Source organism: Balaenoptera physalus (assembly GCF_965194825.1).
Source record: "Balaenoptera physalus genome assembly, chromosome: 16".
NCBI classification, from domain to species: domain Eukaryota; kingdom Metazoa; phylum Chordata; class Mammalia; order Artiodactyla; family Balaenopteridae; genus Balaenoptera; species Balaenoptera physalus.
Window position 1 is genome coordinate 37,751,129 of NC_138898.1, and position 21,338 is coordinate 37,772,466.

Here is a 21,338-nt window from a genome sequence, read left to right on the forward strand (position 1 = left end):
AAAGACTCAGAAGTGTAGTATTCCAGGTTTAAGTCAAATACATAAGTGCTATGATCTAAAATAAAAATTAGAAAGAAAAGAAAAAAAAATACCACCTTACAGAAACAATAGTCTCTCACCATCCCTGAACTTTAAAGCATCCAATAAAATAGGAAGAGAAAGTTTGCCTTTTAGGTAATGGCCTTCAGATAATGACCCTGTCCCTTTCATTTCTACACAGTTTTGGAATTGACAAGGCACTTTGATTGGATACCCTGGGTAAAACTGGGCCTTAACTAGGACAAACATATAGTCCCCGTTTTTAGAAGAGGGAACAGTTGCTTATAATGATAGAGTGGCTTGCTTAGTATCAATGGCCAATAAATGGAGGAACCAGGGTCTTTTTAAATAAGATCTCAAGAGAAGACCATATATTCACTTGAGTTAAAACTACTCAATGAACAGTTCAATTCCACTGCTTTTACAAACCTCCTCCATAACAATTTTTAAAATTTCAGTGGATTCTAACGAGGGGCTTTGGGTTCATCTGCCTAAAACAGCGATGAATCCAGAATCCATGCCATGACCAATACCGTAGGGATTATAAAGGCATGACTAAATGACAAAGTTTTTCACTCTGCTTTAGAGCAAGGTTTCTCAAATTTTAATGTGCATAGGGATCACCCAGGGATCTTGTTTCAATGCAGATTCAGATTTAATCGGTCTGGAGCAGGGCACAAAATTCTGCATTTCTGACAAGATTCCAGGTGGTGCTGACGCTGCTGGGCTGGACCATATTTTGAGTAGCAAAGCTCTCGGATTTTAGTATGTATCGGGATCACCTGGATGGCTCCTAAAAGCACAGATTGCTGGGCCCAACCCCAGAGTTTCTGGTTCAGTAGGTGTGAGGTAGAGCAAGAACTGGCATTTCTAACAAGTCTGTAGGGATGCTAACGCTGCTGGTCCAGGGACCACACATTGAGAACCAATGCTTTGGAGCCCTACATCTCTCTCTCACAAGCACCTGGCTCTCCCCACATGGAACTGAAAAGCCATTAATTCAATCCACTCTAAAATGTCAGTTCAATCTCAGGAACCTGGGAAGAGCTACAGGAGAAACTCTCCTTGGGGAATTGTCCAGAATCTGTTCTGTGAGTGATTGATGATAGTCTTTGACAAATGATTTGCTTAGTTAATATAAAAGATACATTTCCAAAAGATGAATGTGAAGGGTGTTTGGCCCATGTTTTCTTTAAAGGAGGAATCCTTGATTTCTGCCTAACCCAAAGAATTCATTTCTGCTGATTTCTTTGGAGACTGTATCAAAATATGTCCAACAAATTAAAGCTGGTAGGAATGGTAACATATGCAACACAAAATAGTCAGCAGAGCTATGCCCTGTCACCCTTTAATCTCTTTCTAAATAAGCTGTTGCAATTATGAACTAAATGCAGATTCTCTAGCCACAGACACAGAAAGAGCAGCATCTTCATATTTTTCACCCATTGATTCATTCATTCAAAAAATTTTTTTAACATAACATTTAGATGGTTCTTTAGCTTCAGGATTTTGTCACTGATACTACATCTATTGATTATACATGAGGAGGAAACAAACTGTGGATGTCTTCATGCATTCATTTAATAAAAGTTTTTTTTAACACGCTGCGTCAGTCACCATGCTGGGCAATATAGAGATATAATGATGAGAAAAATCAGATGCTCTCATAGTCCTTAAAGTCTGGAGAAAGACTGTAATAAAAATTTACACATATGCATGTAACTTGCAGCTGTCACTAAGGCTTCAACAAAGAGATACCATGTGAATGCTGATGATTTCTTTGTATGATGACACATATGTTGACAAATACTGAAGTCAACAGATGAATTTATTCAGCTCCTTAAAGCTGTCTTTTGCTTTAACTCACTTTGGTAAACTCTTAAAAATATCAGAGTTTTGTCATAATTTATTATAAAAATTTTCAAACATACACAAATGTTGTAAAAGAACACCCGTATATCAATCACCTGGATTCCACAATTCCAATTTTGATGCATTTTCTTTATCACATATATATCCATCTATAAATCCCTCTATCCTTTCATTATTGCAACTGATTTTTGATGCATTTCAAAGTAGGCTGCAAATATTAGCATAATTCATCCCTCAGTGCTTCAGAACACATACATCAGGATATACTTTTAAGAAATGTTCTGAAATTTTTAGAAATGTGGGGTAGATGTATTATCTAATTTCATTCAGGTTATATAAATTTAAGGTACCAGTTGTACATGTGTTTAAGCAAGCTCTTTCTTAAGGGAAAGGCTAGTTTTGATGAAGCCACATCCCCTGCCCACATTTGTCCTGAGTGGACTGAATTTCTGCATGATGAAATTATGAGTCTTGCCCTCAATATTCTGGAAACACTGATGACCTTGCCCTTGCCCTCACCCATCTAGTATCTGAGTCAAGATGCTGTCATCCTAACCACTATCTGGAAGGGACTGTACTTTGTAGATGACTCAGGCAGGACACTGACACCTCCAATAGCTCAGTCAACACATTCTGGTGTTTGGAAGACCCTTAACTTACCATCTTAACCACCCCACTAAATTCCCCAAATTTGAGTTCTCTCTTGCTTCATCATCAGATCCAAATTTTCAGTGCCTGGGATAGAAATCTTTTCAACTAGTATACCAAATGGCATCTCCTCCTTCTCTAAAACTTGTAAAAATGGCCTTTCCAGTTATACTTTTACTGATCCACTTGTGTTATATTTTAAGGCCATTCTGTTTATTTTTGATATAGGAAGGATATAAGTATTATTTTTAATAAAATCTTGGCTTTAAAAAGTCCACTGTTTCATGTTTTGAAGGAAAAATAGTGTAATGCTTTCATTTGGCCACTGGAGGGCAGTGACCTACTTCTGCTGTAGTTGATTTTTCTCTACCCAGCTAAGCAAAACTTGGTGCAAGTGAAATATCAATTTCTGAACCTTCTTTCCTTTAAATTTGTTTAATTGGATCCCAAGAGTCTCACCATTAAATCGAGAAAACTGATATTTCTAGTTCTTTTGTTTCTATTGTAATTTCCAGTGCAATGCGAAAGAATTTCAGGCTTATTTCATTCAAGCGCATAAAAAAGAATATTTGGACAAAGACTGGGGAGAAATCAAGTCACAAGTGTTGACTTCCACTGATGCTTGTGAGTGGGGCAAGAAATTTGGTTTTTGCATTTCATCTCACATATCCACAGAGTGGGACTTATTCGACCTTTCAGTGATGATATCAAAAATTTAATTTTTAATACCTGAATGCCTTTTTTTTTTTTTTTTTTTCTGAATGCCTTTTTAGTGCAACGGAGTAAGCTCTTTGAGAATGGTCTTTACATTTATACATTTCTGTATCTCCGCAGTAACGTAAGTTACTATTGTGGTTCCTTAAGTTGCTATTATCATAGAATACAGGGTGAACTAGTGCAGTAGAAAAATTCAGACTTTAAACTATGACATATATTCAAACACCAGTCGCACCCTTAACGGTGTGGCTTCTAGCAAGTCTTTAGTAAAGACTTTAATAACGCCTCTGACTTCTTTGCTGTATAATGGAGTTGAGCGGCTGCCTTCGCTGTCTGGCTGAGACGAAGCTGGCGTGTGTAACGGTGTCTGGCACACGGTGATCTACAGCTGCTTCTATGGTCAGTCTCCAATAGGGAACTGCCAGTTCAAATCTGTATATACTGCCCTCCGCTAGCAACATATTTTAAGCAACAGTGCGATATATTTGCAACTATAGATTCTCACTAAATTAATAAAATCTGTTTCCAGAAAATCCTAAGAGGTCCCTGACAAGGGTCAGTCTACACAAGGAGCCGCAAATTCCTTAGCCCAGCATTCAGGGTCCTCCTTACCCGCTCTCTTCTCTCCACCTTTCCTGGGTCCCTGGGGCGAGGAGGTGGGGGGCGGGGCGGGGCTGCAGACCAGTTGGCCCCGCCCACTGCGTTTCCTGCAGTGGCTCTGGGTACATTGTTGACTGACACAATCCCGGAAATCCAGGCAAACTCTCTCCTCTGAGCAGAGGGTACAGATGGGCAGCTTCTGGGCCACGTGCGCTCTGAAGATGTGCTTTGTTTGGCCTCTCAGTGGTTTTAAATTGGGAGATATTGCACCAAAAAGTCAGTTTCCCAGCTTTCCTCGCAGCCTAGGCAATAATTGGCTGGAATTCAGTCGCCCCTCCCAGGAGCTCCCCCTCCAGGTCTGGGCACAGCCTCGCTTTGCCTTGTTGCGTGAAATCTAGTCCGTTTCGCTCATTTCCATCGTTTCTACTGACTGCCTGTTACTGTACAGTGCCAAGGGTGCCCCCCTACCCCCCAGGGTTATGTGGTGCCGTCCACCCTGCCTGGAGGCATCCCCAGGACCCCTGGACCAAGCACTTCTCCAAAGCTTACGTCAAATCCAGCACCAAACCTTGGTGATCTCTTGATCCTCAGTTGTAACTACAAAGTGTTTTCCAGTGTGTTTCCTCAACATTTATCTATTCTTTAAAAAATGTCTTTGAAGTCATACATTATATCAGTTTCTGGAATGTAAGGGCTTTGTCTTACATACCCTTGATAAGCAGAGCTTCTATTTCCTGCATCTTGATTCAAGTTAATGATTGAACTTGATTTCCCAAGGGCACACAGCCCCATGGAATGCCTGCAAACCTGATACAGACAAAATAAGCTTGCTGGGTTCATTCTGAATACACCTCCAGCCTGAGACCCCCCAGGGCACTACACCTAGTTGCCAAAAAGAAGCCACACTGTATTGCCTTCACAGAAGCTGGCTTTCCATCACCTCCATTCTTTCCTCCATCAAAATTTTCTTCTTCCCTATCCTCTTCCAGAGGGCTAATTTCAGCCAGCTGTCACACTGGGAAGAATCTGATTCATCCCCACCTGTTTCCAGAAACCTGCCTGGATATAAAAAATGGGCAAGATCAGCCGCCCATGGAACAAGAGCACCTTCTGTCCCTGTTTTCCCGGCAGCTGAGTTTGGTGACCACGGGCACCCCCTATGGCTGGGAGGCTGGGAAGTTTTACCCCCACTGTATTCAAGCCAGAGGACCAAGGCCAATGGATAACTTTGCTGATGACCCAGTGCTCTATCAAGCACTCCCTTTACTTCAATCTCTCCTGTTCAATGTAAATGCATTTCCTTTATGAATTGTGTGGTCAAACATCTATGATAGTTCAGTCTTCTCAGGTATCTCCTGCAAACCCAAATGCCTACAGGACTGAGACAGGTAAAGTCTAAATGAGTCACAGGGTAGTGTCCTTAAAGAGGCAGAAACCCCTCCGTTCTCATCCAGAGCGGGAATGCAGGCCCAGTGTTGCCCAATCTGATTTTTCAACTGAAGCAAGAGATCCATTTTATTAATGTAAAATCTCCTTATTTTTAAAATCTGGCAGCATTAGGTGAACATTTCGATGCACTCCATTTGGACCCTAAGCCTCCAGTTTGCAATCTCTTGCTGAACAAAATATATGCAATCCCTCCCCTTGGCATAATGATTCTAGGGAGACTTTTCCTGATGGATGTAACTGAACAACACAAACATACCAGAACTTCCCCATTCGAAGTAGCCATTTTTCAGAAGACAGAGTTCTGCATCGTGAGTTCTACAGTCTGTCAAGGTCACTGGCCTAGGTTCCTTACCCCCCACTCCACCCCCTTCCCTGCCACTGACCCCAGGCTCATCCCTTACATCTCAATGCCATCAGCTCTGAGCAGAGCAGGCTGTGGTAGGTAAACAGGGATTGTTTGTTGAATCAAAATAAGTTCTGCCATCACCAAAAGAAGTGTTGGAACTTATGTTTTAAAGATGCTTTGGGGGGACAGATTAAAAGCCACTTGTGACAATGTGTCATTATTTTCATTCTCATCTTACATTTTCTAAAAATGTTATCATAAGGCAATCTGCTGTCTGTAATTACATAACAAAATGTCACAACATTGACCTCCAAATGACTCTTGGCCATTTCCTAATATATTTTTTTAATGTACAACAAAGTAGAGCATTGGGAGAGCCTCATTGTCAGTAAAATCTGCCTTGGACTCAGAAGGCAATTCTGAGACAAGAGTTGCAGAACCCTGAAAAGCATCGCTAAAATGGTATATAATTATTGAGGCAATTATTTTATAAAGATCGACATTTACTCATCAAACATTAAATGTTTGCTCTGCACAGGGCATAGCAGACTAGCTGCTGGAGGGAATGGAGTAGAGATTTCATAAGTTTTAATGTATCTGTTATTATTATTTATTGGTAGTATTATACAAGCTTAAATGTTTTATCTATTTATATAACATGCACAAATTTACTCTGTGCCAGGAATTATTCTAAGCACTTTATGAATAGTAACTTATTTGATCCTCTAAACAACCTTACAATATAGATAATATTATGATCCCCAGTACATATATATCCCCATCTATAAAGATGAGGAAAGTGAGGGACAGACAGTTAAGTGACTTGCCCAATATCACAATACTAATAAGTGGCAGGGCCAGAATTTGAACCCAGGTAAGTCTGGCTCCAAAATCTATGTTTATAACCAGTGTATCAATTAACTACTGCTGCATAACAAACAATCCCCCAACTTAGTGGCTTACAGCATCAACTACTTATTATTGTTCATGAGTCATTTGGTCAGCTGAGCAGTTCTGTTGATCTGGACCAGGTTCAGCTAATCTTAGGTGGGCTCACTTAAGTGTACGTTGTCAGCTCAGGGCTGGCTGGTCCAGGACATCCTTGTCTACATGACTTAGCTCTCCTCCATGTGGGCTCTCATCCTCCATGGCTATAGCAGGGGTCTGAGAAAGAGAAGAAACATTTGCAAATGGCTTTTCAATCCACTGCTTACATCAAGTTTGCTACTTTCTCATTTGACCAAAGCAAATCACATGCTCAGGTCCAGAGTCAGTGCTGGAGGACACGTCCAAGAGCAGTGGGCATAGAAAAGCGTAAATATCAGGGCCTTTAATACAATTAACTGGCCAAAATCATGGTTCAATACCATGCTGTTTTTACCTTGCTTTCCGCACAGTTTCAGATGTGATATTTCAGAGTCCAAATGAGTTGTGAAAATGCTATCAAATGTAGCTTTGTGGGTTTAGAAAGGTCACAAAATAACCATAAGAAGTGTGAAAAATTAAAGGATGTTTATGATTTTAGGCTGATCCTGGGGAAACACAGTCAGAAGCTCCAAGTGAAGCCAGGACAACTCCAGCAGAAAACGGGATGAATCACACTACATCCCTGACACCCAAACCACCCTCCCAGGCTCTCCACAACCAACCAGCTCCAGGTAAACACTCTGATGAGAGAGCTGTGCTACATGACTAAGAGCCTCTAGTTTATATGTACCACTGAAGGAGGTAGCATGATTGACTTAGCGAAAACATCACATGGGCAAAAATGCATGGACTTAGGAGATGCTCCAGAAATGTGTGATGAGGGAATGAATGAGGGAAGGAAGGAACGAACGAAGGAAGGCCAAGAGACTCATAAGTGCTCATCTGGCTCTGCTGACAATTTATGAAGCCACAACAAAATATCACCCAGATTTCCCATGTCTTTATTTAGTGATGGATTATGGTGCATCTGCTGGCAGGGTGTGTGAAGGGTTCTTCAAGCACCTTATATGCAGCTATGCTTTAGAAGCACATTCTTAGTTCTACCTTACTAAGTTACGTTTCTGCCAAGAATTCCTTCGCATCTTTCTCCACTTCCTTTCACCAATTTTAAGTGCCTATCATGTGCTGAGCACGCTGCTAAATGCTTCACGTGGATTATCTCGTTTAACTCTTAAACCAGGCTTCTGAGAGTCGATTCTACCACTGCCCCCGTGGTGCAGATGAATAAATTGCAGTTTTGAAATGACAAGGTACTTCTTGAAGGCCAAGTCGCTAATGAAGAGTGAAGGCAAGACTGACACCAGTTCTCCACGATCCTAACATTGTTCCCTTTAGCTTCTATGCTCCTACTGAGACTACTTAAGAAAGGAGGTTGTTGAGATTAATAGTAATAAGGAGATAACCTGTGTATAAAAAGAAGTGATATTTTCAAATGAAGTTTTTATATACCAAATACAAACATTTATTGTGTTTCTAGAATATGAATAATTAATTTAAATAGTGAATATAACCTTGTGCTTTTGAGAGTAAAAGAGAATTTAGCATTTTAGCATTTTATTTTTTTACCTGAGTGCTTTGGAATCATTTGACTTACAGAATAATTTTTAAAATAGCACAGAATACATTGCAAAACTGGACCCCTCTTCTCTGGCATTAACATCTGTCAGAGTCAGACCAGGAAATTAACATTGGCACAATACCCTGAACTAAACCACAGACCTTGTTTGAACTTCAGCTGCTTTCCACTAATGTCTTTGATTGTTCCAGGTTCCAGCTCAGGATCCCACATTGTACTCATTGTCATGTCTCCTTAGCCTCCTTGAATCTATGACAGTCCCTCAGTCTGTCCTGTCTTTCATGCCCTTGACACTTCTGAAGAGTCAGTTATTTTGTAGATTATCCTTCAATTTGGGTTGGCCTGATGTTTTCTCATGATAACTAAAATTACGCATTTTTGGCAAGAACGTCACAGAAGCAATGCTGTTCTGAGAGCATTATGTTGGGGGTATCTGATGTTGCTGTGTCTCATCATCAGTGATGTTGGATCACTTGGTTAAGGTGCCATCTGCCAGGTTTCTCCACTGAAAGTTGCAATTTTCCCCTTTATAGTTAATTGATATCTTAGTGGAGACACTTTGAGACTATGCAACTATCCTGTTTCTCCTTAAACGTTTGTCCAGTGATTTTGGCACCCTCTAATGGATCTTGCCTGCAACCTTATTCCTGCCTGCTGGTCAGCCTTTGATTTTTAAAAGATCACTTGTCATTCCTGTTATGGCCAGAAGGTAGCAGTAGCCTAAACTGAATTTGTTGACAAAGTTTTGATTCAAAGTGGAGGAATGGCCTTTCTATAACTGGAGCATATAGATTCACATTTAATTAGGTTTGCCCCAAAGTTACAAACTGAAGACATTTCTTAGAATATTTTTAGGATAATTTTCTCCCGCAATTTGTAATTTCTCCATAAAGAGACTTAGAGTCAAGCGCCAAACATTGTTTTACAGGAAGAAAACAATTTTAAAAGTTAAAAGAGGCTATTTTTTTTTTTTCAGGCTCTGTAAAGGCACCTGCCAAAACAGAAGATCTTATCCAGAGTGTTTTAACAGGTAAATACCACCTTTTTTCCCTATGGAATTAGGCAGCTGAATATTACGCAGGGTAAGTATTTAGAGGAGAGGAGATTTCATCTTTGAAATATAACATCATTAATATTTCTCTTCTAAAACCACCTACAGATACATCCTACTTCAAGCCATGTTACACAATATAATCACAGAGAAGTAACCATACTTGGCAAATAGGACCCTACTGGAATAAAAAAATAACATAATTTCACAAGATATATTTTGGAATCAAGGAATAGTTTCATACTGGAAATGTGACCCAGTGAACAGGAATGCAATCTTCCCAAAGTGCCCACAATAAAGCATATTTTAGAAATGCAGAATATGAACTGTTTGTGACCATAGACTACACAGAGTTTAAGAATGATGATACAGTTTGGGAATATTTTATATTTGGTTAATTTCTTAAACTAGTGGGACTAAAATTGGTACAAGCTTTCTTTAACACAATTAGCAGTATGTAGCAGTGTGTAGCATGTTGGCCCAACATACAACAGAAGTGTACACAAAAAACAGCACTATGGATAAGAACCAAAAACTGTAAACAACTTAAATATCCATAAACAGTAGAATGGATAAATTGTGGTATAGTCACAGAATAAAATAGGATACAGCTGTAGAAATAAATAAACTGCAGTTACACACAACTACATGGATAAAATTCACAGCATAATGTTGAAGAAAAGAGGACAGACACCAAAGAGCACATTCTTTATGATTCCAGCTACACAAAGTTCAAAAACAGGCAAAAGTAACCTGTGTTCTTAGAAACATGGATTTGTATTATACTTAGGGGGTGGGAGGGAGGGCTGGAACCGAAAAGAGGGTCTCTGGGGCGCTGATAATATTCTGATTTTGATCTAAGTGGTGGCTACAGAAACCTCTTCACTTTGTGAAAATTGAGAGGGATGTGTATTTACGTTTTCACCAAAATAATACATAAAATATGCATCCAAAAATTACTTTAGGAATGTATGAAAAGAAAACATGTGTTTAAAGATTTAATTCCATGGGAAACAATACAATGTTCACACATAAAACAAGAGACAGAAATGTAAATAAGAGCATGATTCCAATATTATTTTAAAATACACAAATGCGTAGATGAAAGGTGGGTGTCTATATCAATATATTAGCAGTGATTATCTCTGGGTGATTTATGAGTGGTATTTGTTTCCTTATATAAATGGACATTACCTTTATGCTTAAGGACATATTCAAACAATAGCCTTTCATCCACAGACTTTTCAAAAAATAATACTTTCCGTAGAATTATTTTTAGTCATAGGTTGGAACATCTTGAACCCTGTTGCTAAACTTGCCACAGCAGATGTGCTGCACACCATTTTTAAAGAAGTGAGGTTGAATCTGTCACCAAAACTGCAGCAATTCCTTAAGATTATAAATTTTAATATAATCAGTCATTATGCAACCATAATGAGTCCATCTGGGCCTGAGGGAAACCATTAAATAAATGTACCTGATTCTCTCCCTGGCCTCTTTCTCAAAAGGAATCGAATGTCAGGAGAATAGATACATTATTAAAAAGGGAAACATATTTCAGTTGCTTAAAGACCTTATCACTTAAGAACATAAATTGTTATTCTGATTTCAATGTTTATCCACTAGATATATCATTTGCTATTCAGGTCTGTTGTTATTCATGGCATATATTATTTCTGAATCTCTTGACAGTTCTAAATATTTATCATAACTTATTTTTGTTCCCAGAAGCAGAACAGTCACATCACAGGATGAAAACATGTGAACTATGGCTTAATCTAGGTCTAAATAAATGATAATTCATTGAATTTAAGGCACCATCCTTTTTAAGGTACCCCACTACTCATGGATGGCCAAGAAAGAAAAGCACCAACAAATTGTGACACTCCATTGACTACACGATGCATCTTAGTTTTAGAAATGTTAACATATTTTTTAAATGCATATTCTTACAATTGATTAAACAAGTCAGTAAAACACAGACTGTTTTAAAATCAAGCTCTGTCACATTAAATGTTTTCTTGGCATTAAATAAAACACTATGTAGTGATATAAACTACCACCAACACTTATGGTACCTTTGGGCAAATCACAGCAAAGAAAGACCTTCCCTCACCTTAATGATCTATACTGGAGCAATGTTGTGATAAATATACAAACCTACAATACCTATACTGTGAATAGTGCCCCTTAGAAATGGTGCTGTAGAACCTGTACAATCATTTGTTAAGCCTCTAACAGGCACACTGCCAGAAACTATGTTAAAAACTTTGCATTAATTCTTTTATTTCATCATCACCATAACAACCCTAAAAAGTAGAAATTGCGTGATCTTTAAAGTGGATCCTGTTAGTGCCCACCAAAATCCCCTTTACCATCTGTGGCACCCAGCTCCCAGCTGTAGTAAACGTTGGCTCCTAACAGCTCATAGCTTCCTCTGCTTTTGAAAATTGCCCTCATGGAAGGCACACTGATCATGAAGAGGGATTTCTTATCTGATAAGTATCTTGCTACTCTGTCGATCATGGAGCATATCTCATTATATCCATTTGAGCTATTTATGACACAATGTCTCGACAATGCCCTGATACATTTGATGCTCTAGGCATCCAAAATTTATACAAAAGCAGGTGCAGTGCCATTTGCAAACATATTAGCAAACCACAGGGATAGCTGAAGATTGTGTGGGAGATCTTTTATAAAAAAAAGAAAGAAAGAAAGAAAGAAAGAAAATTGCCCTCAGCCAAAAGGAAGCCCCCTCTCCAGGAGCTTATGCCTCCCTACAACTGGCATTCCCAAATAGGCAAAAAGCTGGCTTTCTTGCCTCAAGGTGAGACAAACTCTGTAGTACAGTTCACGCTCCAGAGCTCCCCCTGGGATCAGGCAGAAGCCAGACTCCAGCCAAGGCCACATCCTTGTTTAGCTACTTCTTCTTCTGTATCTGCTGCCCTCACTCCCCTTCTACTGAGAGCCCCCCTTGGTAAATCACATGTACCTGAATCCCTCTCTTGGGCTCTGTTTCTAGGGAACCCAAACTTTTTTAAAAATTATGGGTAAAGAAATTGGGTCTTTGAGAAATTTGGTAACATAGTCACAAAGTTAGCAAGCCATAAAGCCAGCCTGGAGCACACGTTTGACTTCCAAGCTCTGCTCTCAAGGTCCAGTGGGCTGGGGTCAGAAAAATACTGCTCAACAGCAACTGCTCTGTCCTCTCAGCCCTTCCAGGCCTCTCAGCTGTCATACCCATTTGTTGCAGAAGTAGAAGCGCAGACAATTGAAGAGCTAAAGCAACAGAAGTCGTTTGTGAAACTTCAAAAGAAGCACTACAAAGAAATGAAAGACCTGGTTAAGAGACACCACAAGAAAACCACTGACCTTATCAAAGAACACACTACAAAATATAATGAGATCCAGAATGACTACTTGCGAAGGAGGGCAGCTTTGGAAAAGACAGCCAAAAAGGATAGTAAGAAAAAGTAAGTTGAAGGGGTATTTTTTGTTTGTTTTATGGTATAAAGGAGGAGAGTCATTTATATGGATTTTCAGTGTTTTTTTTTTTGAATGGACAAACTACAATTAACTTAATTGATTTTTTATTGATGAACGTAAGTGTTGTTTTTGATTATTTGTTATTATAAGAAATGTATTAATAAATATGTATGTATAAATCTTTTCATATAGTCCTATTTTCTTAAAATTTTAGAAGTGGGATCCCTAGATCAATTTAAAGACTTTTCTGTTTCAGTTTGTAACTATTAGCAAGATATGAAAGTGCAAACTGATGGAGAAAAAAGTGATGTCATTAGTATCTTAATTTGCATTTCCTTATTAAGTTGAATTTTTTGGCATATTTATTGTCAATTTATATTTATTCCTTCGCAAATTGTCATATCACAGTCTTTGCTTGATAGTTTTTTTGTTTTTGTTTTTTTTAATTTTTGGCTACGTTGGGTCTTCATTTCTGTGTGAGGGCTTTCTCTAATTGCGGCAAGTGGGGGCCACTCTTCATCGCGGCGTGCGGGCCTCTCACTATCGCGGCCTCTCTTGTTGTGGAGCACAGGCTCCAGACGCGCAGGCTCAGTAGTTGTGGCTCACGGGCCTAGTTGCTCCGCGGCATGTGGGATCCTCCCAGACCAGGGCCCAAACCCATGTCCCCCGCATTAGCAGGCAGACTCTCAACCACTGCGCCACCAGGGAAGCCCCTCTTTTTTTTTTTTTATTGAAGTTTAGTTGATGGATTTTCAGTGTTTTGCACCACTTTTTGGATCTACACCACTGAAAGAAGGAAAGCCACCCAACTCCCTCCACTCTCTACAGCTTTTGTGTCCTCTCAGCTCACTTTTGCTTGTAGACTGAATTTCTTTATTTGACCAAATTCTGAGACTAGATATGCAGGAAGTCCTACCCTTGAGTTCTAGCCTGTAGGCCCAAGACCCACTGGCTGACTTGCCATATTGCAGCTGCCAACCTGGGGGGTGTGGCATTTTGCTGTGGGCTAGAACCAAGCTGAAGAGGCAACTTGTCTTATTGAAAAGAGAACCTCTACTGCCCTTTGCTGCCCTATCTGAAACCCACAAAGCCCTGTACAGATAATCCTTGTTTGGGGCCTAAGAGTCCCCACAGCCCCATATACTCAGACCATGCTGGGGAGAAGCGTTTCTCACACATTCATTCAACCAATATTTACTGAGCGCTTTCTGTGTGCCCTGGGGACACAGCAGTGAACACGACCTACTCAGTTATCACCCCAAAGTGCCTAACGTGGTAATGTGGGGAAACTATGTGAGCATAGAAGCTAAGAGTCAGGCAGGCTGTACCACATCCTTCCATCCTTCCTTTCAGTTCCTTATTCAATAATCCGATCTTGATGCCAGGTTAGAGAGAAAGGTAAGAGGCATTTTTCAGATGCATCTTGTGTTTAACATGTGCTTAACTTAAAAGCACAATTAAAACCCAGTACTTGGGTTTTTAAAAGCAGCAAAATCATCATTTTTTAGACCTGGAGCAGCCTTAGAAGCCATCTAGGTGAACTGTTATCACTTCTTCAAGGAGGAATCTGAAAACGAAAGGCTTAACATTTACCCACAGTTACAAAATAGTTCAGGCAAAGCTTGGCCTAAAACTTCTAAATTTTGATCTTAGTGATATGTATGTAGTCATTTGTTTATTCCTGTATTCATTTATTTATGTCATATCCTGCAAACTTCCAGTAGAATATTAAAGTAACTTATCATAGATGACATGTATAAAAATCCTATAAAAATAGAAAAGAAAAAATGTACACACATACATATGCACACAGACTGTCTACCAGTTACCAGATCTGCTGTCCAATACATGAGTCACTAACCACAAACAGTGACTCATTGGAATTGAAATGTGCTTCAAGTATAAAATAACACACCAGAATTCAAAGTCTTCACTAAAAAATTTCATATTTTTATATTGATGTATATTGATTTTAATTACATGTTGAAATGATAATATTTTTGATAATCAAGCTATGTAAAATATATTATTAAAATTAATTTCACTCACTTCTTTTTACTTTTTAAGATGGCTACTAAAAATTTCAAATCACGTATGTGGACAAAAATCAAATATGTGACCCGTGTTGTATTTCGACTGGACAGAAGTAACCATTTAATGTAATTTCTGTCCTTGAACACTGAAGTTAGCTCTTAGCTTCTGAGAAAAGGAAATACGGGTTAGATAATTCTCCTTATCTGATTAAAGGAAACTTGCTTTTCCAAGAAGGACAAACATTTTCCTGGTATTAAATTACAAAAGAATTCATCTCTTGGATCATACACAGGCAACATTAGGCAACAGGGGATAATATCTTCAACCCTGTTTTTGGAGAAGATGCAGAAACATTCGTCCCTTGGTTATTTTTCTTTACTTTCCCTCAAAAAGCAAACAAACAAAAATCCCTAAGCATCTTGTATCAAAAAATACATCAGGAGAAACTTTTCTTCAAGAGGCAAAGACACTGAGGTCTGATTATGTCTGTCCATTTCCCATCCCCCCATGATACACATTAAAATCCTGAAAACTCCTCAGAGTAATAAATGGACATAATGTCCATTATATTCATTTTTTTTTTGGCCAGTGAGATTTTTTTAATCTCACTGATTTTCTTCTTGTTTTGAAAGTATAGTTATTTTTCACAAAATATTTTAGTATGTAATGGACTTATATTTTCTAATGAATTAATAAATAATTTTTAGATTTATTTTTTATTGAGGTAACATTGGTTTATAACATTATATAAGTTTCATATGTACAGCGTTATATTAGATCAGTTTCTTATTCAAATATCCATAGTCTCAACTGAGTTTTCACATAATGTGAAGAGTAGATCATTCAAAGATGGTTTCTGTCACACACTGTGTTGTTCTCAGAGCACAGACTTTGCTGTTTTCTAGATGTCTGTCCTTGGGTAAGCTGCACTGCTGCTTCCCCATACTGTGTCCTTAGGAAAATTGCCTCACTGAAACTCAATTTCCTCAAATGTAAACAGGAGATGGTCACACCTGCTAGCTGGGTTGTTGTGAAAGCCAGAAGTAAAGCAGAACGTCCCTGGCACCTGCTGAGTGATCAAGAAATGTTGCCCTGTTGCCTCTGCTATGGTGGTTGTGGCTCACTGAAGCAACACTTTATGTTCTGGCTACACCAACTTCCTGCTGCAGCAGATTGTAAATGTATCTCATGTTCATGCCAAGACAGAGGTCACCCCTCCAATGCTCCTCTCCTCTGATGTTGATAAATAGACTTGTACTCATGCCAGGATGGAGGGCCACCTCAGTGCTGCCAGGTGATTCTGATGTTTAGAAACCTTTGAGGGAATTCTGCATCCCTTATTTGACAAAACAGGATCCTAACACTAGCTTCTACCAACTGCCTCTCCATGTGGCACCATTGTGTTGGCCTAATTCAAAGAGAAAGTAAGAGGAATTAGCACCAGCTGATTCAAGAAACCTCTTCTACTCGTTCCACTTGGCCGCAAGTGAAAACATGGAGACCGAATCTGATGTGCTGGGTATCTTAGGTGGTTCTTTCTGCAGCGGTTTCCATATAAATGAAAAGAACAGACCTGCTCTTGGTACCCCGTTTCCAACACTGTCTCTCATTCTATTTGTCCTACAAGAAGTAAGAGCACAAAATTTGAAGGAATCACACTGTATGTTTTAACACAATAATGTTAGTGAGAATTGCTTTGTTTTGATTCAACATTAGTCCTAAACGTCAAAATATCTATATAATTCTTTATGAATAACTCAAAGAAAGTCCCCCTGCACAGAGTGAGCACTCGATAAATATTTTAGAATGAACCCAATTCATCCTCCTTTCTCTTGGAACCAAAGTGCCATTTTGGGTGGAGATATCAATGAAGTTGGTTCAGCCCCCAAAGAAACTTATTTTAATAACAAATCTTGCTATTAAAAGATGTCAAGAAACAGAACATGTCAGCTGGGAGTGTTGCTGGCCCATGACGTCTGCACATGCTCTCTGTTGTCAATCTACACCGCGCAGATGCAAAATTCATCACCTTTTCAACTCCCCCTACAGAATCATCAGTGCAGCAGAGTGTACAGGAGAAATGTAGCTGGAAATTACATTATACATGCCACGTTAAAAAATAAAAAATAAAAGCCTCAAAAAGTCCTTATTAGACATTGTTTTTCCCAAGGGGGGATTGTCATTCTTTCCACCACCACTGCCAGGGCCCCCAGCCTCCTGGCTTTCCTTTTCTGCCACTACCTCTTTCTAGAGCAGCACAAATTTCATCTACTTTCTGTGTTTGGAGACCTTCTGCTGCTAAGCTTGTCCTTGGGGTATCAGCCTCTGTCTCAAGTGGTTTATCGAAATATTTATTTCCAAACAGAGTCTCTAAGAGGGACTCTGGTGTGCAGCCCTCCCTCCATCTTGCTCTGACCTACATATTTTGTGAGTCAAGCTCTGTGTCTCTGCAGATCAGAACCCAGCAGCCCTGACCATGGTTCATCAACAATTGAGCAAGACCTTGCTGCCCTGGATGCCGAAATGACCCAAAAGTCAACAGACTTGAAGGACAAACAACAGCAGCAGCTGCTTAATCTTCGACAAGAACAGTATTATAGCGAAAAATACCAGAAGCGAGAACACATTAAACTGGTAAGCCTGAAAAATGTGATTTCTGTTTCTATAGCTGGAGCCCTCTTTTCTATAGAAAATTTTTGATGCCCTTGGATAACATAACGGAGACAGCAGCAAGTCTGGCTGGCACTTTCATTTTGCTTCCTGACTGAATAATCTTATTTTGATGCCAGGTTGTAGAGGGAGATAAGAGGCATTTCTCAGATCCATATTGTGACATGTGATTTAACACGTGCTTAACTTAAAAGCAGGATCAAACCCCAGTACTTTGGTTTTAAAAAGGAACAAAATCATCATTTCTTAGAAATGGAAATTGCATAGGCCAAATAGTATCCACCATACTGATATTTTACAAGCCCCACTATTCCAGTATCTTTACTAAGTTCCTCTCTGTTCTCCAATGAAGCTATGTTTTATTATTTTTATTTTCACTAACTCATGTTTGGGCTATAGTAGTTTTTTGGGATTTTTGAAATCATACAAGATAATTACACACTTATCTTTAAGAAAATTAAGAACATGCTGCAAATAAATGTTCACTTTTTATGTAGTAGTGTAGCTTTGCAGTGATACAAAGAGAACTGTACAGTCCACTCTCCTACATTTAGAAAAGTCAGTATTTAAGTGGCCTGTATGGAATGTTGTCTACCCAATTCCTGAGGCCCCCTATGAAAGGAAATGCCATCATCTCCATGAATGATCAGTTTTGTCCTCCAAAATGTTTTCTCAGGAAATGTGACAATCCATTGTTTTTTTAATTGAAATATAGTTGATTTACAATGTTGTGTTAATTTCTGTTGTACAGAAAAGTGATTCAGTCATATATATATATATATATATATATATATATATATATATATATATATATATATACATATATATATTCTTTTTAAAATTCTTTTCCATTATGGTTTATCACAGGATATTGAATATAGTTCCCTGTGCTATACAGTAGGGCCTCGTTGTTTAACCATTCTCTATATAATACTTTTCATCTGCTAATCCCAAACTCCCAATCCTCCCCTTCTCCACACCCCCTTGTCAACCACAAGTCTGTTCTCTATGTCTGTGAGTTGGTTTTTGTTTCATAGATAGGTTCCTTTGTGTCGTATTTTATTTATTTATTTATTTATTTATTTATTTATTTATTTAATTTATTTATTTTTAAAAAATATTTTTATTTATGTATTTACTTGGCTGTGCCGGGTCTTAGTTGTGGCATGCGAACTCTTAGTTGCAGCATGTGGGATCTAGTTCCCTGACCAGAGATCGAACCCAGGCCCCCTGCATTGGGAGCACGAAGTCTTAGCCACTGGACCACCAGGGAAGTCCCTGTGTCATATTTTAGATTCCACATATAAGTGATATCATATGGTATTTGTCTTTCTCTTTCTGACTTACTTCACTTGGTATGATAATCTCTAGGTCCATCCATTTTGCTGTAAACAGTGTGATTGCATTCTTTTTATGGCTGAGTAATATTCCATTGTATATATGTACCACATCTTCTTTATACATTCATCTGTCAGTGGACATTTAGGTTGCTTCCATGTCTTGGGTGAATAGCCAATAGCCATCGCCTATGAGCATAGGGGTGCCTGTATTTTTTTGAATTATAGTTTTGTCCAGATATATGCCCAGGAATGGGATTGCTGGATCATATGGCAAGTCTACTTTTACTTTTTTGAGGAACCTCCATACTGTTTCCCATAGTGGCTGCACCAACATACATTGCATTGGTGTTGATGGCTTGACACAGAGTAGGGACATGAAAAATGTTTGGTGACAGATAAATTAAATGAATCAAGCAATAAAGTAGCCTTGAAAACAAGCTTGTGCCAAAAACAAGTGAATAAGCTTAACAGAAATTAAAGTAGTGTAGCCAGGGGAAATGGGTTCTCAAAGGTGTTTACATGACCTGTTCATTTCATTGCTGAAGTCCTGTCCATGTAAGAGAATTCTGAGGCTGTTTCTGCTTATAGGTTGCAAACAGTGGATGGCTTAGTCATGACTATGTAATAGATGGATCAGGGTATTGCTGTCATTGTAGTACTTGTTCCCAATGACAGTATGCAAATGAGCAGGTCAAAATCACAAGAGGAGCTTATCAAAAATCAGATTCCACTTGGTCAGGTAGTGTCGACTTGAGCATGCATCAGAATCACCTGGAGGGCTGGTTAAAACACAGATTGTTGGGCCCTACACTGAATTTCCAATTCAACAGGCCTTGTGTACGGCTGGCGATGCTGATGCTTCTGGTCCCAGGCCCACACTCTGAGACCCACTGCTCTATACCTAAATGTGAGGCTCAAGGACTTATTTTTAAAAGCTCCATAAGCTTTTGATGGGCTGCCTTGTTTGTGAACTACTGAAGTAAGATCAAGCAGTGAAAGAATATGTGGGCAGAGGTCAGGTTTAGTGTAAACCGGGGATTGCCTTGACAGACCTGAGAAAATCCAAGTGAATTTTAATGGGAGATAATAGCTTTGGGAGCTACAACCACTGCCATTTTCCTTTCTCAGTACCCCATCCCTAGGACTCCAGAAAATAATAACAATAATAAAAATTAAAGTAGCAACTGTGTATTGAACACACCCCATGGGGCCATATGCTGTGCTAAACCATTTGCAGAAATTGTCTGATTTAATCCTCACAACACTGGCATTTGGTACTCTTTTCAGCCCATTTTGCAGATTAAAAACTTACAGAGAAATGTAGTGACATTCCAAAGTTTCCACAACCAGAAAATGGAGTAGTTGGGATTGAACTTGGTCCTCAGACTCTAGAGCCCCTACTTTATAACCATTGTTCAGATGCCTCCTAATTCAGATCTCACGCCAACGTTCTCAGATGACCTCACATCTACTCACACAGAGCACAGAACACACACAAGCCAACTCCTGCATTAGGATGGCTGAGATACCATGCCTCTCTCTTTTTAAACAGCTTTATTTCACATTCCTTGCAATTCATGTATTTAAAGTGTACAGTTCAATGGTTTATGTTTATGTATATTCATAAATATGTACAGCCATCACCAATTTTAGAACATTTTCATCACCTCAGAAAGAAACCCTGATTCATTCATTCATCTAGTCAACAAATACTTAATAGACAGCCACTCAGCAAATACTTTTAAATAGTAGAGGATAAAAATTAGAATCCTAGCCTTTATAGAGCTTACATTCTAGATGTGGGGGTGAGACCGTAAACGCAATAAGTTGGTAAAATATGTCAGTTGGTAATAAGGGCTTAGGAAAAAAAAATCAATCCCAAGTGGAAAACTAGGGAGTGGGTGTGGGGGAAGGATGAGGAGCGTGACTTGAAATTTTACATAGAGTAACCAGAGAGGTACTCACTGAGAAGCCAGCATTTGAGTGAGGAGGAGAAGGATGGGCCCATGCAAACATGTGGGGCAAGATTTTCCCAGGGAGAAGGATTAGCAAACGCAAAGACTCTGGGTTGGGAATGGGCCTGTGTGTTGGAAGAACAGTAGGGTGGCCGTGTTTGAGGAGGACTGTAGGGTCTTAGGTCAGAGAGATGGGACTTCTGGGGCCGGAGACAGATCTCTCAGGTCTTATAGGTCCCTTGTGGCCTCTGTGTTCCACTCAGAGCGCAATGGGAGCCAGTGGAGGGTTCTGAGCAGAGGAGTGATGTGATCTGAGGTACTTTCACAAGGACGGCTCTGGGGCTGAGCTGGGAGTACATGGTGAGGAATGGGGCTCCAGGAAAGTGCCATCCAGAAGCACAGCTCAGAGGAATAGCAGCCTGAGGGTTAGAAGTCCTGGAGTTCTCCCACAGATGACTGAAGTTGACTAACAGGGTCAATGTTACTTCAAAGACGAGGCAATCCAGCCATAATCATCTGAAGTTTCCTCAAAGTGCCAACCTCTGGCAAGATCCATTCCCCAAGG

At 39.4% G+C, this 21,338-nt stretch overlaps 1 protein-coding gene across 7 annotated transcripts in view; it reads left to right on the forward strand.

The window, feature by feature from the left end:
• Nucleotides 1–21,338, forward strand: part of PLCB1 (phospholipase C beta 1) — a 681,757-nt gene that overhangs the window by 570,177 nt on the left and 90,242 nt on the right. For all 7 annotated transcript variants that reach the window (XM_082428205.1, XM_082428206.1, XM_082428207.1 and 4 more), the window contains 4 exons: nt 7,197–7,329; nt 9,211–9,264; nt 12,542–12,761; nt 17,262–17,442. In XM_082428205.1, the coding sequence (XP_082284331.1) occupies nt 7,197–7,329; nt 9,211–9,264; nt 12,542–12,761; nt 17,262–17,442 (588 nt within the window). The remainder of the gene's footprint in view (nt 1–7,196; nt 7,330–9,210; nt 9,265–12,541; nt 12,762–17,261; nt 17,443–21,338) is intronic.